General features: G+C 36.8%; 1 protein-coding gene across 4 annotated transcripts; it reads left to right on the top strand.

Moving 5' to 3' along the window:
- The first annotated feature begins 30 nt into the window (after positions 1-30).
- Positions 31-27,974, top strand: ANLN (anillin actin binding protein). Of its 4 annotated transcripts, none has more exons than XM_032695818.1 (25): positions 31-147; positions 178-200; positions 4,440-4,593; positions 4,962-5,231; positions 5,648-5,994; positions 6,684-6,903; positions 7,814-8,007; positions 8,146-8,253; positions 8,628-8,748; positions 9,623-9,739; positions 10,268-10,494; positions 11,020-11,171; positions 11,481-11,628; positions 12,270-12,405; positions 12,733-12,915; positions 14,616-14,742; positions 15,674-15,722; positions 15,802-15,858; positions 17,192-17,230; positions 17,664-17,685; positions 18,709-18,821; positions 23,470-23,556; positions 25,078-25,185; positions 27,155-27,327; positions 27,722-27,974. In XM_032695818.1, exons 2-25 carry the CDS (start codon positions 183-185, stop codon positions 27,843-27,845), a joined length of 3,294 nt encoding a protein of 1,097 aa, XP_032551709.1. In that variant the 5' UTR covers positions 31-147; positions 178-182; the 3' UTR covers positions 27,846-27,974. The 4 variants fall into 4 exon arrangements, with proteins under 4 accessions (XP_032551709.1, XP_032551717.1, XP_032551695.1 ...); XM_032695804.1 differs by having other exon boundaries at positions 38-110; positions 141-200; XM_032695811.1 differs by having other exon boundaries at positions 53-130; positions 161-200.
- Positions 27,975-27,999: the final 25 nt, after the last annotated feature.

Below are 27,999 nucleotides of genomic sequence, written 5' to 3'. Positions count from 1 at the left end.
TCCTCCTGTTCCCGTGGTGCCGCGGCGGGCGCTGAAATTCAAATCCCGGCAGCGGTTGGGGCGGAGGTTTGGCTGCACTCGGGCGGCTACGGACAGCGGACCTTGCAAGGGCAGCAGCAGCAGCAGCAGCAGCAGCAGCAGCAGCAGCAGCAGCAGCAGCAGCAGCAGCAGCAGCAGCAGCAATGGACCCGTTCACCCAGGTGAGGGCACGACCTGACCCGGCCTCTGGGTCGTCAGCTACGGAGGGGCCGCACCCGGGCCTTGAGCCGGGGCAGGGGGCCAGTTGTCAGTATTGGGGACAGAGGGCGGAGAAGGGGCTGGTCGGGGTCCGCAGGGAAGGCAAGGGAGCTGCTCTGTGCACGGCGCTCTGGGGGCGGAATATTTCCTCCCAGCCTGACTCCCGGCTGAGCCCTGTCCAGCGCCCCTCGTCCCCGCTCGCTGTACTCCGGGGCTTTGCGGGCGAGTGGCGGACCCGCTTTCTCCGCGGCGGGGAGACCCTCTCTGCTCCCCCACCCCCGTCTGGCTCCTGCTGGTCCCTCCGCTCCTGGAGCCAGGTGTCAGGTCCCTGCCGGGAGAAGACAGAGGGGTGATTCACTCAAGGGTTTGCGGAGGAGAGGACCTTTCCCATCCCGGGCGTTTGCCTTTCGTGCTCATCCAGCAGATAAAACTTTCAGCTGGAGCGGAAGGGACCCTGGGAGCTGACACATACTGTGCTGCGTACCTAAAGGTCGGATGCCAAGTCTGCCCAAAGCGGCGACCGTCTGAAAAAACTGCATCTTATTTGGCACTATTGCCATCTGCGATTATGGTCACTTTCATTGGCAGGCACAGTTCCTCTTTTTTGTTTTAAAAAAAAAAAAAAGTAGTTGTCAGTTGTTGGGGTGGACTTGCTGTGTGTGTGCTTGAGTTTTACAGAGACAAAACTGTAGCAAAATGAGTGGAGTTGACCAGCTTGAAGCTGTATGAAGGCTGGAGGTTTCTGAAAGATGCTGTGGTATACTTAAGGTGTATTTTATGTGTCAGGGCTGTAAAGTCTTGAAGCTGTCTTGTGACTACTTTGAGAAACCTCCTAGTAAAAACGACCTTCAATCCACAGCCTGCCTAAACAAAACCCGAATTACTTTAAAAAAAAAAATCAGATCAGATACACTGATGAACTACTCTCTTATCTCTACTCTCTTATCCCTTTGTAAACAATCTGTTTATCAAACTGACATAATTAAAATAATTCAAGTGCCCAAAAAAGGTGACTGCACAGATCTGATTTTTAAAAAATGAACACAAGATGTTGATCTAAACAGATTTACTAAATGTGTAATGCCAAGGCAGATCTACCCTACCTCCATGAAAAGTCTTGCTAAGTGTAAACATCTAAAACCTGCTTCCTTAATTGGTAGTGAGTGACACGATCCAGCTAGTCTTAAATAAACTTCAAGTCTGGACTACCGAATCAAGTTTAAAATGGTTTTGCATGCTGGGAGGTATTCCAACCTCAACACACCCTTTCTTGTACATAACTGACTTTGAAAAGCTATGACCAATTGTGAGGCTGCTCCCCTGAGTAAACTTCATTTTCAAGTGTTAGCCAGTATTGCAGAGTGTCTTATCAAGAATGTTTCTGCTGTGGAGAACATTCCACTCTTGTGTAAAGATCTCACCAATATTAGTGTATTAGTATTGAAGTTTAGTAATTTTCCTCAAAAAAAATTTCAGTGAAAAGAAACCTTTTAACCACCTATTTTGAAGTATTTATGTTCTGTGCTTTATGTTGTTATTTTTTCTTAATATAAACTTCCCTTAGCTAAACTGTTTTCAGATAATCTTTGTCTACAAATTATCATGCTGTGTAACTTTCAGGGAACTGGTGAGACATTGCAAGTTGATTATGTAAAGCAATATAATTCACAGTCACAGAATATTTGAACCTTAATGGACCAAAGCGTACTGCTAATTCAGTGTGTGTTGATCATTTTGCAGTAGCAAATTTTGGCTGGGTCTCAATCAATTTAAGCTCAAATAAATCTTACTCTAAAATTCAGTGGAATGCTTTCAAATTAGACAGTTAAGAAATAATGTTTCTTTTTATTAATCTTGGAAGAAAAAGCTAATAACCTTCTGAATCTCAACCAAATTATTAATACAGATCACACTGAGGAGATGGTACAGTGGGTACTTTTTCAGGATATTTTGTAATTTGAAGTAGTTATCAACATTCATAGAGTAAAGTATGGTTTCCTAGCATGGAGAGTGAGCAAAGAGTGATGCAGTTGTTCAGGGAAAACTTGCAAATACGAGGTTTGAAGTTAACTGTTCATTCAATGTCATGGATAAATTTGCTCCCTTTGCTCTATTCTGCTAGTAAAGCAGGTTAGTTAGAACAAATTCTTGTAATCATATATGGGCCCCAAGTGTCTTCTCTAGTATCGAATAAATATAAAATATTTAGTAAAATATTGAATAACTGAGATTGTCCATTAACATTTGAAGTGGGAAGGCCTTTTCTGATTTTTAGAAGGTGCTTTTGTAACACAAACAGCGATCCTCTGACTTTGACTCAGTAGTCCTCAAATTCCTTGATGTGTATTGAAATAAGTAGTGCTCTCAGGCATATGGTGAGATTCTTGGGGCTATCCTGTACAGGGCCAGGAGTTGAACTTTGATGATCCCTGTGGGTCCCTTCCAGCTCAGGATCTCATGTCATTTTTAGGATTCCATGATACTCTTAAACTTTGTCATCAGAACACTTTGAGAATGTACTTGTAACAAATACCCTGTTGATGAACTTGGAAAGTAAGTTTCGAGTTCTGGAGAGCGGCTTACTCATTGTGTGTCATAGCAGCATTTGAATCACGGCAGTTGCATGGAAAATTTGAGATACAAAAAGCCAATAGGAGCTGGAGTTGAACAACAGAGGCATGCGTTCTTGGGAAGTGACATCCCTTTTTTAACAACTGGAACTCTATTTCACTGAACTAACAAAACAGAAAGGAATGTGACTCCATTTGAATAGAACCGCAGGAATACTGTTGTGGAAGATATATTCAACATTGCGCAAGAAGGACTGTTAAAAAAATATCCTAATGGCTATTTAAATTATGTGGGTATTACGTGCACCTTGTAGCTCTGCCTTTTGTAAGTTGAAATAAGGAAACATGACTTGTGGATGGAACTAACCTGGAACCTGCATTGAAGGCATTTCATATGTCTTTTTGTTTGTTTGTTTTGTTTTTGCTTGATTGGTTTGTTGTTGGGTTTTTTTTTCCTTTCAAAATCCTCCTCTTCCATGAAAGTTAGAGAAGCCGAGATTTGCTTTCACAAAAAAACTGTTGAGATTGACATTCTGTTTGTCCTGTGTTGCCCTACAATGGAACATTGTTTAAGACTTCAGCCTTAGACAGTTAAAAATGTGAAATGTGTATTTAATTGCTGTGCAACAGGACGGATAATGGCTGGCACAGTTCTCACAATAATTTATGTGCCACCAAACAAGTGCAGTTTATATTCTTCCCTTTAAAGGTCATTAGTTAAATCACACTTTTTCTTGTCTCAAAGAACCTTAAAATCTAGATCAAAGGAATAATTAAGTATCCTTTAGATGTGATCAAACTGAGTTATAATGATTTACGAATGCTGTATTTAAAAAAAAGTACAAACAAATCACAACATATTTTAAACCTGGATGCTATAAGGAATCACTTTCTACTAGTGTGGAGCATTTACTAAAACAGCTATATTGTGTGGAATATGATCAGAGTACTAAAATTTCCAGTGGATAGGGAATGAAAGATAATGTCGTCAGGTAGCTTAATTGGTATCTCTATATGTTCTTCTGAATACAGATATCTCAATAAACAGGTTATTTATCATAGTATAACTAGTCATAACATCAGTCTATTCTTAAAATTTAAGCTTCAGGCAAAGAAATTCACCTTTTGATTTAGAAGACGTAATAGCAACAATTTTTTTTAATATTGATAGCCACACATTTAATTTGTTGAATTTTTTTTATGATCACTTGACAACAGCTTCACTGCTGTTTATTTTGTTAGAGGGTTAGTGCCAGTCAGATGACTTGACCAGATGCTTTAGCAACCTGTCAAAAAAACCCTACTAGCAAGACTTGACAGATCAAAATTGTCATGTGGTGATTCAGTAAAAAAACATAATTACTTTCAAACCTTTCTGACTACTTCAGGCTCTAAATGAACCCCTCTTTAATTTTGCCATTGCTTCTATCTCTTTACCCTGGTTTTCTTTCAAAGCCAAGCTAATGGGAGACACTAGTTGATTTAATGACTGGAAGTTTGGAACATACTGGCTGACTTTTGGTATTGTGGATCTTAGTATGTGCTATATAGAATGCTACCATTTTTTAATTTGAGTTGTTACTGGTTAACACGCTGCAATGTATAGTAACATGTGATCTACTGACTACTCAGAAACTCCTTGAAAGGACCCGTGCCAGGCGAGAGAACCTGCAGAAGAAAATGGCAGAACGGCCCAAGATGGGAGCAAGACCCACAATGCAGACCAAGAGGGTCAGAGAGCCTTTGGCAGAAACTGGTAACCAGGCTTCTCCTCCTGGTGAAGAAGGTATTTGGCAACAAGTTTAATAAAGGTTGTCTTTTGATGCAAGGCCTATTTTTTTTCCTAAGGGCAAGTGAGAATCCAGAGTGTATATCTTCAAATAAACAGTGATGGATGCAGTTACCTGACCACTAGGACTAGCTCATGTTTAGCTTGACTTGAGAGCAGATGTGCTAAGGAATTAGTGAGCTATTTAGAAATAATAGCCAAAGATAATGCCTTGTGCTTAGTAGATCTGGGAAGGGCATTTTTTTGGGAGGCATATCAGGGTATTCAAAAATCATAACTTTATTGACACTGTAGTTTTGTATTGTCTCTGGAAATATTTTAGATTGTTTGAATACTAATTTACTTGAATACTCTGACCTGTACAGTAAAACCTGATACAAAGCCATCACCATCAAAGAGGCTCTGCCCTAACGATATAGAGACTCAAGCTTCTAGTTCGGAGAATGTACAGCCAGTTCTTTCAAGTTCCACAAGCCATGACTCTCCTAAGATGACTTCAGAATTGCATGAAACTGCTTCTAACAGGGCTTCATCCGTTCAGCCTCTAAACACCAAGCCAGAAACTCCTGCAACCCTTTCAGTCAAAACACGTATGCAGAAACTGGCAGAACAGCGGCGCTGCTGGGATAGTGAGGGTATGTTTCGCTTGCTAAGCAGTAGTGGTGTCTTTCAGTGTTTGTATTGATGATTGTTTGGTAGTAGAAGATAATGTTGTGTGTGTGAATGCCAATATTTTAATAAAGAATTCTGAGACAGCGCTAGGGAAGGCCTAAAATATTGAAGCTTTGACCACAGCTTGATAATATAATTTTTTTTTCCTCCTACTAGTCTGATACCTTACTCCTTACAACAGTGACATAAAACTAGTAAACTGCTTGATTAAAAATGTTTAATTTGATTAGTCTCAGTGCCTTCAGGACTAGTAGTTAGATTCTGTTGTTGGCAGGAACATCTAACTGTTGATTAAACTCAATACATTGTACAGTGCAAAATATGTAAATGTATCTCCATATATTTTATTAACAAAATAAATGTGTTTTCTTTTTTCCAGATCCCTCTGAATGTGTTCCTCTGTCCCCTCTCCAGTCAAAAGATCTGTCTGTTTCTCCACCTAAGCAGACATCTAATGCCCTGGCAAGTGAAACCCCTATTGGGAGAAGAGGCCGTTTAGCTAACCTTGCTGCTACAATTGGTTCCTGGGAAGATGACCTAAGTCATCCATCTGCAAAGCAAAACAATGCACAAGAACAGCCTGGCACTACTTGTTTATCCAAATTGTCCACTACAAGTGGAGCATCTGCTAGAATCAATAGTAGCAGTGTAAAGCAGGAAGCTGCATCCTGTTCTCAAAGGCTTGTTGAGGCTTCTATTAATAAACCAGCAAACTCAAAGAGAGCGGTGAGTGCCTGATTTGGTTGCTGATTAAAAATTGATATGAGTATTGCAGGGTACAAATGTTAACACATAACTGTTTAATCTGAATTTAAAGATTTGGTGTGAGCAATTTTAGTCTATTTACAACTTTCACTTTATTGCAATCCCACATGCCGTTTGTTTAATCACAAACGTGAAAAATAGCTTAGAATTCTTTTTGCTGAGATTTAAAGATGAGAGTACTTCAGTGTTTTGTAAAAGTTGATATCAACGTAATTGATTGCTGTTCTTGACCATCAGAAAGGGGCTTTTTACAGAGATACCGGGTTTCACTCTGTAACTTTATGTAGTTGATTGACTGAAATTGTAAATATTGTTGCTGTATGAAGACTCAATCAGAATGATGAAATTAGTAGTACCCGACATGTATTGTTTGATTTATGGCATTTATGCAATGGCAATATCTGCAGTCTTGTTTAGGGAAACGTGGGAAAATACCTGAAGTAGCTGAAAAAAGCACCTGGAATCAAATTCTGAAACAATTTGGAATACTGGATTAAAAAAAAGAGAAAAGCTTAAGACTTGTCTCAGCTTTTTCTTTTGTTGATGGAATAGATATATTAGGTGATAGTAGGCTATGCAGAATGCTTTCATTCTTTTTCCTCTTCAGAGAATAAGAATGTGTCAACGTTTTTCCTTTTTCTCTTGTTCAGGATCCAAACAATTTTTTAACACAATCCTCAAGATCCACTGCTCCCCATTCTAACAAATCTGAAGTACAACTGCTAACAGAGAATCCCTGCAGTCCCAAGAAAACTCCAGAGCATACACAAACAGCAAAATCATCTTTGCCTCAACCAGTTCAGTCCAAAGAAGAGCCAGTCAAAGGAACACATGTGCAACTTGAATCTAAGGGTAAACCCACAACACCAGGTAAGCTGTTTTTCAGCCTCAGTAAACGTTCATTCAAATTAGGTTTATGTGTTCTGTGTTCAAAACTACATATTAGTTAAGAATTTAAAGTAACATACCAGATAATACCTATTTCCTGCTGTAAATTGATTAAAATTCCAGTGAGTTCTGCAGTTACTTTAAGTTGTACAGCTCTCATATATTGCAGGAATATTTTTTTTGGACATAACTTTAGTAATTCTCTAAGAGCAAAATCAGTTTAACGTTTTATACTAACATGTTAATTGAGATTATTCAAAGTTTATTTCAAGTTGTTGAACACTATGTGTATCCTATCAATATAACGTTAAGAGTCTGCATATGTTAAAAGAAATCAAAGCTAAATGTCCCACAGATGCACTAACTTTGCATAGTGTTTTTCTTTCAGTAGATAGCACTGATGTCAAAACAAGTGAGCATCCCCAGTTTTAAATTCAACTGCTTATTGTGTCAGAAATTTGGACTAACTGCTTGAACTCTCCGAAAAGGAAATGCGTGTCTCTAGATATGGTGACAATAAAAGACAAGCTCAATGAAGTAGGGTGGATGCTGAACAATATATCTGCCTTATGTGTTAGAACGCTCATTTTCATGAAAGATACAAGTGAAGTTTGTTATAGAGGAAATGTTGAAAAAGCAAACCAGTTTAAATAACTGTATCACATGTGGAGTGTAGTAAGAGAGGAACATCTATGTGCTCTGATTTGCTGCTTTATTAACGTCAGTGTTCTGTTATGATTTGACCTTCAGGTTCAGTTTGTATAAAATGGAGTAAGATCTGTAAAGGAGACAGCTTAATTGCTTCACCGAGAACCTTCATCAGGATGCAAATTGCAGGGATTTCTTTCTGTATTTTTGAGTTTCTTTCAAGGTGAAACATTTGTTCTTGTAGGGGGATCAGGAATTAAGCCCTTCCTGGAACGCTTTGGGGAGCGCTGTCAAGAGCGTAGTGCACGCAGCCCTGCTACAAATACTCCTGGGTGCAGAACACCTATTGTTACCCCAAACACCAGGACAATCCAGGAAAGGCTTCTCAAACAAAATGAAAATTCCTCTACTGCCAGTTTAGCACTTCAGCTTAAGCAGGTATGACTTGTTACATTCGTAGCTTACTTATAAAGGTATGGGGAAGATTCTTAGTGTTCTGCACCTATCTGAGGAATTTGAAATGTTGCAACATCTTAAAGCTGTCACCTTTTCCCCCATTCCCCTTTATTTGCTTAGGAACGTGAACGAGAACTTGCGTGCCTTCGTGGCCGATTTGATAGGGGCAATCTGTGGAGTGCGGAGAAAAGTGACAACTCAAAGAGGAAACTTCCAGAAGCTAAAACGGTAATGTGTTACCTGCATGTATCAAAATATGATAGTCTGAATTGCTTCAACGTGTTCTCAACACAGGGATAGATGTGCAAATATAAAAAGTAAAAAAACATATGCTTTGGGGAATGTCCAGGCTGTGCAAGACCACTTGTCAAGTGATTTGTATGTTTATTAAGAAATTATTAGATTTCTTTTTTCCTCTTGCAAAATCAACTAAGACAAGTGATACTGCTTTGAACCAACTAATTTATTTACTTTTTCATGATATTAAGTGTGGGGGTATTTTTTGTATTCTATAATTTCAAAAGCAGAAGAAATCTCCTCACACAAACAATATTTAGTAATATATTTACGTCTCGAATGTATTATGTTTTTATTCTTGCCAGGAAAACCAATCTCAGACTAGTCCAAAACGCCCTCCTAGTTCAGATGCCACTGCTTTTGGATCAACAGACAACACACCAGCAGGTGATGGGCCAGTAAAGTCTCCCAGTGTGGAGTCTTCGGGTAAGAACTGTCACAGTTTGCCTGTTGCTGTTACTGGACAGAAGCACTGCACTTGGCCTCCACGAGCAGATAAAGAGGCTCATAGCACTGATGTGTAGAACTGGACCTCTTATTTGTTAGCTGATTTATCTACAACTTTTCATATCATAATGCACTCCTCTACCACTTGAAAGGTTTGCAAGGCAAGACTGTCTTTTTGTTTTTCAGTGGGTTTACCTGTGTTTTATACTTTCACATAGGTTAAGTGTAGGGAAGTGAATGAGAATTGTCAGTTACAGATTTAATCTATGCTGTATCTGAGAATCCAAATTTCCACAATAATCTAATGGGAAAGAACTCTTTGCTTGTCAGTATCCCTTTACAATATTAATTCTTGTAGTACGAGACGTGAAAAGAACTCTGAGATGCTTGTGATACCCTTTCTGTTGCTTAGTGAGTGGAAGAATCTCTAGTTTTCTGCGTAAAAAAACGTGAACTTAGTTAATATTTCTTCTAGACCTTCTGGACAAACAGGCTATTAAATGTGCTTCTAGAAAAACAGGATCATATCCTGCTCTTGGATTGGGTTTGGGTGGGATGGTTTGTTTACTGATTTTTTTGTTTGCTTTTTTTGAATTTTTCCTTTTTACTCTTGAGTGGCTGCATTCCGCTATGATTTCAGCATTGTTTCTTGAGGTATCTGTTTTCTGATTATAAGATAGAAGTCTAGATGTACAGGTTGCGGAGGATATATACTCTAATGCTTTTTGACAGCCAGCTAACAGCAATACTTAATATAGTGGTCTTTTTGTTAGTAAAACTTCTAAAATTCAATAATTAAAGTTCAAAGCCTAGACATAATCTTCAGTTACTTCTTTTTTTATAAACCACTTAGATGCTTCTAAATCTGAAGAGACTGATAAACCCAGTCCTCCCAAGATCACTGAGTCAAAGAGCCCTGTAAAAGTGATGTCTGCCTCTAAACTCGAACAACTTGCTGAGAAACCAAAAGGTTTGTATTGAGTAGATGTATATTAATGCACTTAGCTCTCTGTTGCCACTTGTCTAGAACAGTGTTAATATCCTTCAAGTCTGAACAATGAAGTCACCATACATGCACTGACCCTCATGTGTGTTTTGTAGTGAGGTTTATATAAAACAAGCAACTTCTTTTATCATAATCCTTCTCCCTTGACATTCAAGTCTTCAAGAAATATTAAAAAGCTGATATTAAGAGTTCATTGGGTAAGGACTGTGGGTCTTGCAGTTAAGTTACAGATGTATTGGAACTAAAAGGTTGAAATTTGTCTAAGAGGTGCATCTTTTCCCTCTATCGATTAAGCAGCATATATGAAAATAGCATTAAAAAATAATCATAGAAGTGTACTTTTGGGTTCTATATGCCTGACTATAAGAAATGCTTTTTAATCAAGCATACTGGAAAAGCAAAAATAGTTTATCTGTTAATATCACTTCACTCTCATTTAAGGGAAAGTTTAGTCTTGATGCTACTAATATATTTTAAAATGTCACCCTTCAGATGAACTATGCCAAGTTGAAATGAATGTGGATGACGAAATGAATAGCTCAAAAGTGATAAATGAGATTTTTGAAATTCTTCAAGAGGATGGTCCAGACATAGAAAAGCTGAAGAAAGAAATGAGCATGAGCCTGGAAGGTGAAAGTGATGAGGATGAGCAGGAAGAGTCGCTGAATATTTCATCAATGTCTCTGTTAACCCCTCTAGTGGAATCTGTTGGTTCAGAGGTGAGAATTCTTATGAGGTGGAGAAGGACACAGAGAGATGTGCAATTTGCTTGTGAGAAGTGACATTTTGTTGTATTAAGATATCTGAACAAATAGAGAATGACATTTTGCTAATGAGAGCATAATGAGGCAAAGTTATTTTCCTCTGAAAACAGTGTAACATATTGGATGCTCTGCTAAACAAATAGTCTTTTGCTAAATCAACCTATTATTTGTACTGAACTTGCAGTGGTAGACATGCACTCAGTGAAGTGGTTGCTGATGAAAATCTGAAGAGAAGTAATTATGCAACTATACTGGTTTAGAAACTAAGGGTGACATCTCATTGAGTTCAATAATCTGTTGGTGTTCTTAAAATAAATAAATAAAATTACTTCATGTCCTAGGAAATATTTGTAAGATGTCATCTGTTAAATAGTATTAAGCAGCCTCCAAATTTATTGTTTACGTGCAAAACAAGTAAAGGTCAGAGAAAATAGGTAATTAATTATGTGGACAGGTAGTATAACCTTTTCTTTTCCCCAGGCCTTTGCTTCTCCTTGTAAGTCAACTGGGGAAGGTAGCAGTACCAGTGATGTAAGTCTGAAGTCTGAAAAGTTCCAAAGGACTAAAGTTCCCAGGGCAGAATCTGGAGACAGTATTGGCTCTGTGTCAGAAGATCGCAACCTTCCCTATAGGTAATAAACACAAACCTCATCCCTGATTCTGTAAGTGTATAAATTAAGACATTGGCTTTTTTGACTCTTCTAAGGACGTGTACTTACTTTAACTATGAACAAAGCTTTTTTCCAGGATCTCAGCCTTTGTCAAAGATTGTCTCAGTGTACTCTTTTATGTTGCTTAAACTTAAAATGAACTGATAGCATGCTTTTTTTTGAAAACCAATTAGGCAAGTTGGAAAACATCAATATGCAGTACATATGTATGTATATTAAAAAAGCTTGGCACACCTGTGAAACGTTTCATGAGATTTTCTCTTTTAAAAGTGTTGATGCATACAGATCTCAGAGATTTAAAGAGACTGATCGTCCTTCAATAAAGCAAATCATTGTTCGCAAAGAAGATGTTGCTTCCAAACTGGAAATGAAAAGGAATGGCCCCTCTGACCAAGTCAATATCAAAAAAAAAATGCAGGTATCTAATAAATACACTTCTTAAAATCCTTTTTCTAATCTGCTGTTTCCACACTTAATTTCCCCCGTGAATTAATATACTGCTTAGAACTGCAAAATTAGATTGTTTAACATAAATATTTAATGGTAGGGAATGATACTGCATAATTCGAACAGCTGCATCTCTTCGAAGGATCATGTTATAAAGGAAGTCTGGAGAGAACAAGACATTGTTTTGAGAAGGAGACAGAATCTGTATCTTATCGCTGCCTTTGAATTAGGCCAGATTTATGACTACATACTTTCAGTAGGCAATATTCTGATCTTTTACTAGTGCCTCATTCACCTACAGTGCTGAATTTCTGGTTAGCTGCTGCTTCCCCCAAATGAAGGGAACACTAGACTGAATGTGTAGCATACAAACATTGGAGTCCTTCACTCCCCACCGTATTTAAATTACCTCTGAGGTCAAAAAAAGTTGTACTGCAATATTCTTTTGTGGAAGTAACTGTAAACTGCAAAATTTTTGTAGCTTACTATCTAAGTGATCTGATCTTTTCTGAACCATAGCCACAAAAATGCTAATCTTGAGACATTTCCTTGTTTGAATGTAACACTAAATAACTCTTCTGGCTAATTATTTCTACCACTGGTTTACCCTAGGAACTGAACAATGAGATCAACATGCAGCAGACAGTGATTTATCAAGCCAGTCAAGCTCTGAACTGCTGTTTTGATGAGGAACATGGAAAAGGGTCACAAGAAGAAGCAGAAGCAGAGAGACTTCTTCTCCTTGCAAGTAGGTTTTTAAACACAAGTTCAATTCTTTGTCATGAACACTTTGTCAAGAACACTTTGGGAGGAACTCTGATAATACACATACTATACATCATTGTAGATATTTGTAGTTCTTCACCTAGAAAACAGGAGAGGATATTATCTGTTTCATTTCAACTTCTTTTGTAGGTGAGAGGACACTCTTGATACCTTTCTTGACCCTAATATTCATACTATTCTAAAAGATGATTAACGTTTGTGTTGCATTTTATATGCTTATAGCAAAAAAAAAAAAAGTTTCAGTACTACTTTTTCCTCTGTTACAACTATAATTAATTCCTCTTTGCAGCTGAGAAGAGAACTGCTTTATTGGAAGAACTGAATAAACTGAAGAGCGAGGGACCTCATAGTAAAAGAAATAAAGGTGCTTCTACATCCACTGAATTTGCTCCATCCAGGGGATCTGTTTCCATTTCAGACATGCGTTTACCTCTAAAAGCAGACTTTGTATGTGGTACAGTTCAAAAGCCAGGTAAGGCTATCAACCAGAAGCTTTTAGCCCTTTTCTCTCCTTTCCCTTGTTCTCCCAACATTTATTTCTTGTTCATTCTCCTTGGGTTTTTTTTTTTTGTCTTCTATGCTGATGTTCTAAGAAATCTAATGACAATGAAAATCTAGCAATTACTTTCAGTTCATCTGCTTTTGATTAAGTTTTCAATATTTTCCATGGTTGTGTTAGTTGCATCTTTTTATGGCTTGTGAGACTTAAGAAACTTATCAAGACATTTCCAACCAGTCTTAAAGTTCTTTGTGGTTCTCTGTAATCTGTTGGAGAGGAAGTAGAATTTTATATCTCAGGCTGTCTTCTCTCTTGCCCTCTTGGAATTTTTTTGATGGATGCAAGTCTAATACTAAAGATCTTTACATAAATTCTGACCTTTGTAGCATTGTGAAATGCTCATTAAGCCTCTATTTTTTTTCAATCCTTCTGTTAACATTGCAAAATACTTAAGATGATAGAATACTAGTATTTGTAAATTGTTATAGTTAATCAAGGTGTCAAAATGTGGATTTGTTTCTTCTTTTGTTCCAGAAGAATATCTAGCAATATCTCGCTGTAGGTCTAGAGACCCATTCTGAAATATAGTGAATTTCTGGCATGTGGTTGTTCAAAGAATCTGCAAGCCCAAAATAACCAGTGCTATTTGATATAATACCACAAAATATGATTGTGTGTGGACAGCTTTCTGCTTCTTGCCTCACTAAAACTTAAGGACAAAAGTTATTGGACAAGCATGTTACTGCTCCTGTTGCAGCAGACAATTCACCTCTGTTATAGGAAAACTTCTCTAAGGGTTACAAAAATATAAGTTTAATTTGTCAGTAATTCTCAAAACGAAATTGTCTAAACAAACAACTATGAACTATTTGTCATAAAACCTTTATTTTGGAAGCATAAAATTTGCTATGCATTGTGCATTAGAAGCTCTATTAATCACTTGCATCTGAAGAGATAATCAAATATAAAGCGTACAAATCAATGCTTACTGGAGTTTACAACAGCTGTTCTGAAAGCTGTGACTTAGCCTATACAACAGAGCACTCAAATTTTTGGGGACGTTTTGTTTTGGTTTTTGTTTGTTGGCTTGTTTTTTGTGTGTGTTTTTTTTTTAATGTAGTCTCACATTGCTGAACATTAGGTAAAGCAGGAGCATTGTGCAATTTGCTGCACAAACTCCGACTTATCTCCTGACACTCTTCAGGTGCGTGTTTGTGGTGATCTTGCTTGTTTTCCCCTTATGTGAAAGGTTAAGGAAATGAATTACCTGGACAGCCAGTTACTTCATAGGACTGAAAAAAGCACGAGAATAGGCAGTAGCAAGAGCTGATGTGTGCTTGAGCTGACAGACCTAAAGAGTGTAAGGAACTAAGATTAGCTGCTGTATCTGACTGCAAGTTCTTCCTCTCCCTTCTCACGCAAGGGTTAGTGTAGGTCTGGCCTGAGATACCCCAGACAATAATGTGGTTTTTATGAATCTTATGGAGACAGTCCTACTAGTAAACACAGCATAGAAAAAACTGTTTTAAGACTAAGTTTATAAGTAAGTCTTGACTGTAACCAAGTGTTTAATTGGAGTGAAACAGATGTATTTAATGGTAATTCAGAATTCTGGGATTTTTAGATACTTTGAACTCCTCAGGCTAACAAAACTACCTGCTATGTATTTACAGACTCAGCAAATTACTACTATGTAATAATCCTGAGATCTGGAGCAGAAAACATGGTTGTGACTCCATTAGCAAGTACTGCCAGTTCCCTGAATGGAGATGCTCTTACTTTTACTACGACATTTACTATGTAAGTATACAGAAATTCTTTTTGAACCAGTTTCAACTCCATTGGTAGAGCATGCAAAAAATGTTTAAAATCTTCATACAAAAATGTCATATTCTGCAAACAAATATGGTGAGATTTTGTGGTATAGGTAGGTATTTCCTGCTTCAAGAAATAGCTGTCGTGCACTTTTCTCAGAAAAGCAACCTAGACTTATTCGACATCCATCAGCTATTTTATCTCTTGCTTTTTCTACCTTTGTTCTTTCCTGGAACACCTGCAAAGACAGATGGATTACCACGCCTGAGATGATGTGTTTTTCTCTTTGGCAGCCAATAACATTTTATGTAGCTATTTGGTTTTAGTGTCTGGAAAAAATAGTACTCTTACAACTAAAACTTTAAGGTCTCATATGTCATCTGAAAAGGTATTGTGAGTTCAAATGGCTGTTTGTTATTAGAAGTCTTTCAAAATAAATAAACAAACTCCCTTTTTAAAGTCCAGTTGAACTGGAATTTTCTCTTAAATCTATTTACTTAGACCCAGTCTCTGGAAATGTGTGTACTGCAGGGTGCAATCCGAGAAACGGTAGATGTACTTGTTTTCCCTTTGCCTTTTGTGTTTTGAGTTCTGCAGAGTATTTTGAAATAGTAATACACTAAAGTCTTAAAAAATAGCAATGTTAATTGCTCTGAAGCGTACTGTTGTAGAAGTGAACAGATCTCAAACAGTCGTATTGCCCTGCAGGAGCAAACTAAGACTAAGCTATTAGCACTATGGCTAAGCTTCTCTGTAGAACCTAGCTGCTCCCTGGACAGTTTTAAAGAGCTGAATGAGGGAAGAAATAAAGAGTAACTCAAAAAAAAAATCCCCCAAAACCTCCACCACACACAAAACCAAAAATCTTTTTACTTCAGTTTCTGTTTAACCTATTTTTCCCCTTCCTTCCTTTTAGGCATGATGTGTCAAATGACTTTGAGATAAATGTAGAAGTTTACAGTCTGGTATGTATCAGTTCCTGTGCAGAGGATGTGTAACAGAGAATAATGTGCTGTACTTTCTTAATACCTTCTTTCCTTACAGGTGCAGAGAAAAGAAGTTGCCAGCACTGATAAAAGGAAAAAGGCAAATAAATCTAAGGTAAATGAAACATGAAAATCAGTATATTAAGTTTCAACAGAAGGTGCACTAGGAAGACTGCTGTGTTCAGGGAGAACTGACTAATAGTGCTAGACAATCTGTTGCTTACTTTTCCTCTCCTTCTTTCTTGGAACATCTGCAACGACAGGTGGATTATGGAGACCTGCAGCAATTAGTAGATTGGACCTTAGATGCAGTACTTGGTTGAATCTGAAATATATTGGAGGGGAAGGAGAAGAAATCTTACTAGTTTTGCAAAATGTTATGCTTTGCAAACTTTTATTTATTAGGTGTGGTGCCTCTGATAGTGATTTAGTGCCCTTATTCTCCCATTTACTTAAACTGCACCAGTCAATATGCCCTACCCTGGGGTTTGATTTGTCTTAAAGATTTCATATATCAACTGAAAACTTTCTTTCTCCTTGGTGTTAAGTAAAAAACATTAGATGCTTGTTTTTTTAAAGCAAACATTGTTATAATAACTCCTTGGACAAAATATTTCAGCTTGGATAGGGCACAGGTATCAAATGTTTGTGCTTTATTAAGGATATGTAACCCTAAACAAGCCAGTGACTTTCTGGAGGTGGTTTGTTTGGTTGTTTTGTTTTTTTTTTGGTGGTGGTTTGTTGTTTTGTTTTGGGTTTTTTTTGGGGTGGGGGGGAGAGTAGAGGTGGGATGTATTTTTCTTCTCATCATTCCAATAGCTGACCACACAGTGAATTAATGACTTCAGGTCTGATTTCCTCTTTGTCAAGATACATCACTTAGTGAAAACAAGAAACTTAAGTGTCTTTCAAAACATTTGGAATGAGTACTTAAATCCTGTTTCTGCAAACAGAAATAGGACATTTCTTTATTCTTTACTTCCATTTGGCACAGTGAAAGCATGCTTCTACCTATCCTCTAATAAAAGTTTCAAGTCCAGGGTCTTATTCTCTCCTGTGCTGAAGTTTAGAGGAATTTTTATTAAAAACTGAATGATTTTGTGGGTTAGTTGCTTATGTAGGGTTGCAGGTTTGCCAATGGCGTCCTGTATCTGCTTTTTGATAAGTTTCATAGACTTTTCCTTCAGCTTCAAGAAAAGGTGAGTACATAATTCCAGTTCATGTTTAATATACAATCTCATTTAAACTTTGAGATTTTGATTTGAAAATAATAGATTATTTATAACAGTAGCACATGGAACATCTCTGTACTTTTATTGTTAACTTTTACATTTAAATAAGCAAAATTTATTTAGATAAACCTTCAGTAGTTTCACTGTTTAATTTTTACACTAATATGGTGGACAAATTCAGTAACAAATGCATTATGTTCTTGTATTCTTTTGTAGGTTATTACTCCAAAGAGATTACTAACATCTATTACCTCTGTAAGTATGAGTGTAATATTGTAACCAGATCTGTTTATGACTCCTTCCAAAGGCCATATTCTCACACTGAATAAGGCTGAGCCCTTAGTAGGCTCTTTCTGTCCCTTACTTAAAACTCTATAAACTGCCCAGTTTTCAGCCAGATTCTTCAGTTGTCAGCTCAAGAGATAGATAACAGCTCTAAACATGTAATGCTGGAAATATGCAGTTGCTACACGTTTATTTGGACTTTCTTTTCAAGTTGTTTCTGTTTGATTTTTTTGCATTTTTTTTGTGTTTTGTGGGGTTTTTTCTGTTTTTTTGTTTGTTTGTTTGTTTTGGGGTTTTTTTAAGTATTTCAAATGTAATTTTGTTCTACCCTAGCTTTGTCTTTTGTAGAAACTGTCAGAATTACTTTTCCCTTAAGCCTTTATTTCTTTATTTCTCTTTCTAGAAAAGCAACCTTCTTACTCCAGGTAAGTAAAGTTTAAACATCTTATGCCAAGATGAATAATCTACACTTTCTGTCAAAACCAGTGTATCAATAAATAATACTTGTAACAGATGACAATTTCAGAGTAATAAGCACTGAATTTGCCAATCCAGAAACTGGTCCTGTGTTTATATCTGAGTTACCATTGAATGTAATGGAAAGGATCTTTACAAAACCAAAACTAATAGCTGGTATCAGGTACCCATGGTTTGCATTTTTTTCCTGAAAATGTGAATTCAAATGAATTTTAAGATTTTAAGCTGGAGTCTGATGTCAACAAAGTTTTACAGAATAACTTGAAAAACAAACAGATCCTAAAGCATTGTTTGTGTGTAGTGTGTATAATAACACAGTTAAACTTTTATATATTTCTGACTCTTGAGGGGAGGGAAGAACAGCATCTCTGAGTGGTTTTCTAACTACATAAAAATGTGTTATACACTTGTATGACTAGAGTATGAGATACTTGAGCTGGCCGTAGTACAAATTGCAACAATAAGGAGCTCATGAACTAACTCTGGAATGTCTACCATGCTACTGCTACTAGTAAGATTCCTGTGCCTGAGCTACAGTTTGTGTTTCTATTCCTAAAAATGCAAAAAAAAGGTGTACAAATTCTAGAAGACTGCAGCATGTCACTTGAGAAGAGGTGGAGGGATTTAAAAGGCGTGTTCTTACCACAGGATGTGTGAGCTTTGTAGCATGCCCTAGCATGCTCTCTGTCCCTCTGAGACTTCTTAAAATGCTTTTTCTCCTATGTGGATATTTCAAGACTTCTTTGTGAAAGAAAAGATCTACTGGGGAGGAATGGTGTGCATCAGGATTCTCTCTGAATGTCCTGCTGGGCTGCACTGCAAAGAGGGCTTCCCCTGGAGTACTGAGTAGGGCATGCATACAGGAGCACAAATAAAGCCTTTTCTTTTTTTTTTTTTTTTTTTTTTTTAAGCCTTGTAGCATCCTTACTGTGTGTTGTGTTATGACTTCACTTTAACTTCTTTCTCCACAGCCATGGCCAGTCCAGGTGGCCCAAATGCTATACGCAGTACTAATTTCATCCTTGTTGGATCCCACAAGCTATCGCTGTCTTCTGTAGGAAATGCCAAATTTGCATTGGACAAGGTAATTACTGGTTACTAATCCAAAGATGATTGCATACTACTAGAAAAATGAATGAGTCTGGGCCTACTGTTTTCAGGCAAAATTACCATCCTAGAAATGAAACATATAGGTTTACAGATATGTTATTTATACATTAAAAATTTATGTATAGTTGTTACACTTCATTCATATGAAATTAAGTAAATTTGAGATACAACGGAGAAAAACTTACATTACTATGCCAGGTGCTCTTTCATTTCTGTAGCTCAGTGTAAGGTATGGTTATGCAAAGATAATGAAGACATTTGTTTACTGATTTGCATTCACTGACAAAAAAAATTAATGTATGCAGTTGGCATCTCTGTACATGATCTTCATATTGTTTGTTGCTCTTAACCTTGCAGTTATCACTAAATAAGACATTTAGTGTGTTTTAATGGTAATGAAGTATTTGAACTTTTCTTCATTTAATTGACCTAAAAATTACCATTCGAATATTGTTAGGATTATGAGTTTTTCCTTTCATATCCCAATTAAATTTGTATAGGCAAATAATCTTAATATTGAGAGAGCTATTATTGAGTTTTATCGCATTAGTTCCTTGTCTAAATATAATGTTTATTTGCTTTTACCATCAGAAGTTTAAAAAATACATTTTTACATTCATTATGATCTCTTAACCTTGTAATATCTAATACCTAAAACCTATTTTAATAGGTGTTTATGCCAGTAGCTATCTTAAGCTAATTTAAAGGAATTCAAAAGTTACTACAGTTTACGGTAGGACTAAATCACAGCTTTATCTATCCAAACAGCATTATTAGTATAATTTTTTTTTCTTGGCTAATTAAATCATATGTATTGATAGTATTATTGTAATTTTAGCTTCTGATGGGAGATGAGATGACAAGAACTAGTAGTGTTTGTGCATAAGACTTAAAACAAAATATAACAATAATAACCAACTTGCTGTTTAGAAGTTTTTTACTTTTTGCAGATAGAAGCAGACTCTGTTACTGAGGCAGTTGGCAGAACTTAACACTTGAATTGCACTGGTGTTACTGACTATGTGAATTTCAGAGCTTTTTCAGCTTTGGTTCTTCAGCATAAGTGTTCCTGTTAACCAGAACCATGCGTAGAAATCTTTGTGTATGGCTTGCTTATTGGACACTCATTGTTCTTGGAGTTAATGGAATCAGCTTTTGCAACCAGCAATTTGGGTTTGAACTTCTTCGGTTTACTCTGTGGGACAGGACACTGGACTAGGACTCCTGGACTGTAGCACAAGCACAGAGTTTAAATAGAATTCCAGGGCACTATCACTTGGTTAATTTTTTGCAGGTGCAGTCTTAGTTATCTGACAAAAAGGGAAAATCTTGTTTATCACTTGGGTTTTGTTAAATTATCATGTCAGTAAATCTTCAGTTTTGACTTGGCCTATGGCTGTACCAATGGCTGCTTTTTAATTTGCTTCATGCATTTCTAATGAGGAACAAACTACTGTCACAGTGGGTTTTTTTGTTTCATTCCTCTCTTTCATACATACTGTTAAAATTCAGGGTAGGAAAGGACCAAAATATACTCATTTATGACTGTGTCCTTTCTTCTTCTAGCCTTTAACTTTACACTAATTGCATTGAGCATGTTTCTTTTTTCCCTAGATAAATTTTGAAGGGGAGGAAAAAGAACTGTTGGGCTATATGTTCCAGGACAAGGTTACTATAATCCTTTAGTTCATAACTTAAAATAGGAAACTGCTTTCTAGTGCATGTTGCTTATCTGTGTCTGGCCTTTTTGCAACTTCTCTTAATTTTTCTAGGAAAATGCTTATGAAGATTTACTAACTAAACACAAGATGTTAGGAGCCTTTAAGACTTGCAGAATTCTCCTCCTTATCTTTCGCAGTAATAAACATGCTGCTAGAACTCAAAGTTATTTAGGCTGCATAGGGCTTTTCCTTAACTAGCATGTGCCTCTTGTCTTCCTAGGTCACTGGAGGAGGGATTTTTTACTTCAAAACAAATTGATGTGTCTCTTAAAGATTTCTAGTCAGAAAATTTGGGCCAGCTTCTTTATGAACTGCAGAGAACATAGAATCAGCTACTCCATTGATAAGAGAACTAGAGAAAAATTACTGGCGGCCTAAATGTTGGTTTAACTCAACTCGTTGCTGCTGAAGAAAATTAAAATCACCTGGGACCTAGATATCTAATTTCTTATTCTAACCAGACCTTGTTCTGGCAAGATGTAACAAGACTTTTGTTTTTTAAGCAAAAAGTGATCATAAAGAACTGAAGTTTTAAAGATACTAAACATGTTAAAATGTGAGGGTTTTTTATTTGTACACGAATTTGCACTTAAAATATTTTGCTTCGCGTATACGTTTTTGGCTTTAGGAATTATGTGAATTGATATGCTTAAAAGAAATAATTTGTCTTTAACGTCTGAAAATAGTTTTGTCTAGTTAATAGCTTACTTGAGTCTATCAGAAGAAAGTGTTTTAGATAAATTTATGTTTTCACTCAAAATTAAGCAAGTGATAATTTTAGTACTTATCTCCTATTTTTAATCAAAAGTCTCCTAAAAAAACAAGTTTTCAAATTCTTGAGTTGTCTTGAGTACCTTTACAGATAATCTTCTATGACAGTAGGACAACTGCTTAAGACAGACACCTGAATGAGCACACCAGAATGCAAGCTAGCCTAGCCATGGGTTTTAGTTTTCTCTTCATCTACCTGGATATTGACAACTAGCTTTCTTTCCATCACCTCCACCCCTTTGAAAGGGATAGATTGATAAGTAGAATGTAATATTTTCTCATTATGTGTACAGGAGAGTGTTTCAAGACTTGCTTTAGTAATTAGTAATGGTGTTGCAGGTTCTGCAAAACTGTATGTTCTGTTTGTTTATACAACCTCTTTGCTTTACTGTCACACAGCTCTTCCCTGGTAAACTTCATAATACATTAGATAGATTCTTCTGTCCTGACATAAACCAGAAAGGAATGCAAAACCCTCAAACTTGAATTGGGGAATGACCAAATGTCCCTGAGACCCTCATTCAGAAATGGATTTTACTGTGGTTTGCTAGAATATAAGCCAGTGTTCCCTGATGTAGCATGTAGGGTTATAGTTGTCTTTGCTGATAAAAAATCCAACTTATTTATATTATGTGGGAATGTTTTACTATTTTTTGCTTTTTAAATGGTCATGCAGGCTCCTACCTGATGCTCAGAATTTGTCTGTGCTATACTGTAGAGCTGAATATACTGTGATAGTTGAGTAGTTCTAACATGTAAAAATGACTTGATCACCTGCTTGTGCACATGTGTATCACGTCTGGAAAGAAGCTTCAGGATGTCTAAAATTTGAAGGCAATTTGTTTCTAACCACAACACGTATTCTAGTGTTGTGCAGGATTCACTGAGGCCTACAGATGTGCACTTTTAACTACTGAGGGTGACTCTTGTTCACCTTAACTACGAACAGTACTTAATTCTATTTGATTGACATTGATTCTGTGGCTTTAAAAGCTACTTCATTGCAATGTAGACATGTTGATTCCCTGGCAAGTGGTTCTTTCTTCATGTTTGACTAGCACCATCAACTTGTCTGTTTTTTCTACTATGAGAAAACACTGTTTCTACTATATTTTTTAATATAATTTGTCTTATTTTATAATATGTAATAATATATAATTTATATTATTTTTAATAGTATTTATCTTTCTGATTTTTTTTTTATTATTATCAGAAGCATTCGTGTTTCTATTTTGGTTGGGGTTTTTTTGCAAGATTCTTAACAGTGTTACTTATTTAGATTAGCAACAAAATATGGTATGTAGAATGCCCTGCAGATCATAAATTACTTGTTGTATTAGCAGTTTGTCTCTTAGCTTCCTTATGGGGGGAAATAAAAGAAGGGGTGTGATTTCATAGGAGTAGTCAGTGTAATGGGGTACTACGTATGGGAAGGATTGGGTGAAGTCCAAAGGCAGACTTTGTTGCATGTTTCTTCTAAAAGCTCTTGACTATCAAATAGCTATTTAACCAACCTCTAGTTCCAATACTTTAGCTGCTTTCTTTTTTTTCAGTGGCAGAAGATAGGACTTGGAACCCTTTCTGTTAAAAATTACTTAACACAGGTCTTTAACACTTTGAGTGCCAGTTGAGAAGAATTGTTGAGAAGAATTGTTTTCGTTACTTTTCCCCTTGCTAGGTTTTTTTTTTTAATACAAAGACTTATCTGAGTAGGCATTACTACATCAGTATCTGCTAAAAATACTTATGGTATCCAAGTGCCATTCCTGTTTCAGCTCACTTCGATATTTTCCAAACAATTTAATGTCAAGCTGAGGCAGAAGCTTGCAGGGTGTGGACTGGTGCCTTCTGTTGTTTTTAACCATGCTTGGAGTGCCTGTTTTTGTAGAGAAAATGCATGTTTGTCCATATGTCCTGAGCAAACTACTAAGCAAATAATTCTTAAAGAGCTTCTAAATGAACTTGAAACAAAAAGTGATTATTACTGTCTTGCTTGAGACTGACTGCTGCTTTCTGGCTGAAGATCCTAGGAGCAAGACAGTGCTAACATCTTGGTGCAGGTGGCTTGCTTGAACCAGTAAGAGGTGGGAGGTGTCAAAATTAAGTGATTAATTGTTTTACTTTTTGCAGGTTCCCTTTTTGTCCCCCTTGGAAGGTCATATATATCTAAAATTGAAATGCCAAGTGGACTCCTTGGTGGAAGAAAAAGGGTTCTTGGTAAGGTATTCCCTTGAAACTTCTTCCTTGCAAATAACAGGTCCTATTAAATGTAGTCACTTTTTTAACTTCACACATGTATTTGAAGCTTCAAAGTGGCTTGATATTTTTTCCCCTCTCTGAACTAGACCCCAAATGTTTCCTAGTTTATCTTCTAAACGTGACTAAGTTAAAGCTACCTTTTAAGATTTTGTGTCTCTCTCTTCTAAACTCTGTTAATTTCTTATTTTAAACTTAAATTAACCTTCTCTTGCTCTAATCTGTGATACGAGATGAGATTTTAATCTCTGTGGCAGAAAATGTTACAAAATATCTTGGTTTGGTCTTTTTGAGTTTTTTTGAGTCTAGTAAAAACAAGATTGGGGTTTTTTTTCCACTGTGTTCACAGCCTTTGGAAATGCCAAGGAAGTGACAGTACTTTTTTTTTTTTCGAGAAACATCTTTAGCAGTTCTCTCTCTAAAACTGAACTTCAAAAATGCAGCCGATATTTGAGTCTAAGAGGTGAAGCTGTTGAGATGTCCAGCAGATGGCAGTAAATGTGCTAGGGAAATACTTCAGCACAACATTAACGTTTGCTGTTATTTTGGTGTTTTCATAAATCAGAATTTGTTAGGACTCTTTTCAGACACTGCTTCCTGTCTCCTTTCCCTTCACTTAATTGAAGTTGAACAGATTTCATTAGGTGCAAACATTTCTCATGCTTATGGTATTTGCTGCCCCATATTTCTGTGTACTAATTTAAGAAAGTCTATATTTGCTTCCACTATACAATATATCAAACTGGTGTACATGTATATTAAATTTCTCCAGAGTAAGGGTTTGGAAACTCCCTGCACCATTAAAAATTATAAACTGAATTGTGATGAGTGAAAAACACAACACACACAAATTAATTGGAAAATAAAAGTTCTATACGAGTTCAAGGGGGATCAGAAATACAAGTCAGATACTAAACTTTCCATTCCAGTACTAAGGAAATGGGGCTTGAAATTGCCAAAATCCTTCATCCAGTAAAAGAACTGCCAACACAAACATTTAAAAATCAATTTCTAATTTCTTTTAAACTGACTGGGCTCCTGAGTGTGTCCTGTTGATTAGCCAGATATTTTGTAATCCTGAATTGTAAGTCAAAGATGACTTAAATATCTAATAATAATAAATTGTTATATGTGTTTTGTGAACTATTCATACTGTATCTACTATAAGGAACCCTCCATTATCTTTAAACAATGGGAATGCTGGCCACCATCAACATGAAAACCTGATAGTTTGAAACAGCAGTGGTAGATGTATTTTGAGCAAGAGGCTGCAAACTTGAGAATGATAATGTGAGCCCATTTTCTATGCTATCTTGAAAATATTCTGTGCTAATATAAGACTCTCCCAGTATAATTTTTTTTCCTTCACTTTTGTGCACTCTTGTAACAGGTTGTACTTGCAGAACCATTCTGGTAGCAAAATAGTCAAGTACAGACCAAGTTCAAGGTATAATGTTACCCCATTTTTTATTTTTTTTTAAGACGATGTTTGAAGATGTTAGTGGATTTGGAGCATGGCACAGACGCTGGTGTGTGCTGTCTGGAAATTGTATCTCTTACTGGACATACCCAGATGATGAGAAACGAAAGGTAATGCTACTTTATAAAGCTCAAGTCTAAAGTTCCGTAGCACCCTACACAACTACCTGTTCAATTTTAAGGCTTGAAACTGGTAAAGATGTTCAAAGTATTCAAGCTCATAAAGCTTCCTTGGGGAATGGAGGAGACTTGTCTTTATAAGTCAGAACTAACTGGGCAAACCTAGAAGCTGACCACTCTGTCTAGTGGGAAAGGGAAAAAGCGAAGGAGGATCCATATTTAATTTCCTCTTTAGTCTTAAGGCTTTCCATGGTGCTCATCAAATGACTATCCTTAATTGAATTTGATCAGACTTGTACAGCTTAATAAGCAGAATGTATCTAGTTGCTTTAAGTTTTAGACAAATTATGACTAACAATATGATAAAGAATTAGAGTGGGCAATCCTTCTATATAGCAGAAGCATAGCTGTAATTGGGGACTATCTTATTTGTGGTTATTGTTGTCTTGCACTTCCACATTATAACTGGAACCAGTGCTTCTTGGTTCTCACAGAAACCAAGTTGATGTCTGGCTAATGAGACAAATCAGAGGTTCATCTGTCACTGAGGTGAACCTTCCTGTCTCCTTAGCCTGTTCTCTCTGCATGTGCTAAAATATTTCCAGATCTTTGTAAGGACTGCTTTCAAGAGGGTTTTTCTGACTCACTGAAATTATTTACCATTAAGCTTTTAATTTATTTTATTGTTAAGATTATTGGCAGAACACTTTCATTCCCAAACTCTATGGCAAACTGGTCTTTTTGGGTCTTCTATGCCAATCCAGATGCTTGAGTTTAGTTTCTTCCCTGCTAACAGAAGAAGACCATATGCTGATAGTTGACATTGCCAAAGTATATCAATGTACTTTTTTCTCATGCTAGAAGAGAGGGAAAAATCTCTACCCACTGTAATAGAAAATAGGCAAAAATTAAATGAATTAAACAAGAAAAAGGTTCCTATTCTGCTTTTGTCTACAAGAAAGAGGCTTCGGTTTGTTTTCCTGATTCTGTTCTTGAAAATCTTCTAGACTTGTTTGACTATTGTTCTGAGAAAGGGTCAGCTGTATTCTTTTGTTATACTTTTATATACAGCAATATTAAACTTATTAAATGCCTCCCCTCAATCTTACTATATCTGTTCCATCATGCAGAGATGGAGGTAGCTCAGATATATTGGCATTAGGCCATGAGTGCTTTAAATCACAAAATGCTTTTTTTCTAAAATAAATTTCCTATGGCTGTACATGTATCACCAACATGCAACACTTTCCATAATGTTCCTTGATGTGGAACTGTCCTCCTTTTTCCTGAACTTGGGTTATTTTAAGTGTCTATGAAATAGTGTAGTAAGCCTGCCCAAAAAATAGCAAATTCTTCTCCAAGCCAAGAGTAGCTTGTGATGTTTCCCTGATGAGGTATTCTGCAGGCATGAAGAATCAGTGCCAAGGTCTGTAACCAACTTTAGGTGTACAGCTGAGCTTCTCTCTATAGTCAGCATATACCTATATGTGACTGCCTTGAAACTTGGAAGGCTCTTTAAAGAGGCCTGTGTCTTGACTAGAGGGAGCTAAAGCAACTGAACTCGAGACTTAGGTGCCTTAGTTGAATGTTTGAAGATGAATCCATATATGGTTATAGGCTTTGACAAGAATGATGCAAGGATCCCTATAGTGTGTGCTTTCTATAGGCTTTCACAGGGTTTACTCTTATCAGTTTGGATTTTGTTACAAAGTTCTCTTGAAATTGAGAGTTAAAACATTCTAAGGAATAAAGGGGAGGTACATCTTTGTGTTAACCTAAGCCTTTGGTAAGGGATAGATGTGTTAGTGGTATTGTATGTGGCTGAGCAGAGCATGTTCATTGCCTGTATGATCTTGCTTCCAACTATGGCCCTAAAATGGCAAAAATTGTCAAAGCATATGTTGTTCAGAATTACTCTTGATTGCAGCATCCTTGACTGATGAACTAATTTCACTTTCAGCATCCTTTGGGCCGCATAAACTTGGCTAACTGTACCAACCATCAGATTGAACCTGCCAACAGGGAGTTCTGTGCCCGTCCCAACACTTTTGAACTAATAACTGTCAGACCTCAGAGGGAAGATGACCGAGAAACTCTAGTCAGCCAATGCAGAGACACACTCTGTGTTACAAAGTGAGTGCATAAAGTCATGGAGGTTGTGGGAGGCTATGGGATGTGTATGGGATGGTGTTTTACCTCATGTGATAGTTTTAGTAACATAGGAGGTTTACAACTTTTTCATATCAGTGCTAAGCTCGTTTAAATGCTAAGATTTTCAGATGGCACTTGAGCTGTTTGGTTCACTTTTAGACCTATTTTGTCTTTCTATTCCATTTCAGTATTCTAAGAACAAAGAACCCCACTTTTCTAGAAGTGGAGATGCCAGGTGGCTTGGTAACAGGACTGTGGAATGTTTGACTTCATTTTTTTCCCCTGCTATTTGGGCTTCTATGGTTGATCAGTTTGACATTTTTCGTGATAACTAAGTGGAGGTGGAGAATAATCCACTGGGTTCTTTGCCTTTTAGGAACTGGCTATCTGCTGATACTAAAGAAGAGCGTAACCTTTGGATGCAAAAGCTCAACCAAGTCCTTGTTGACCTTCGCATGTGGCAGCCTGATGCCTGCTACAAACCTATTGGAAAGCTTTAAACTCTGGAAAGGAAATATGAAGAAAATATGCGAAAATCCTCATTAGCTAAACAAGAAAAGAACTGAAATGAAAATACGGGAAGTCCTCTGGGTCACTTATGCTTTAAATTGAGAGAGTATTTAACATTATACAGGACTGTGTTATGCAGTATTT

This window comes from Chiroxiphia lanceolata, chromosome 1, assembly GCF_009829145.1.
Source record: "Chiroxiphia lanceolata isolate bChiLan1 chromosome 1, bChiLan1.pri, whole genome shotgun sequence".
Lineage (NCBI taxonomy): Eukaryota > Metazoa > Chordata > Aves > Passeriformes > Pipridae > Chiroxiphia > Chiroxiphia lanceolata.
The sequence above is the reverse complement of the archived record's forward strand: the minus strand, read 5'-3'. Positions and strand labels throughout refer to the sequence as shown.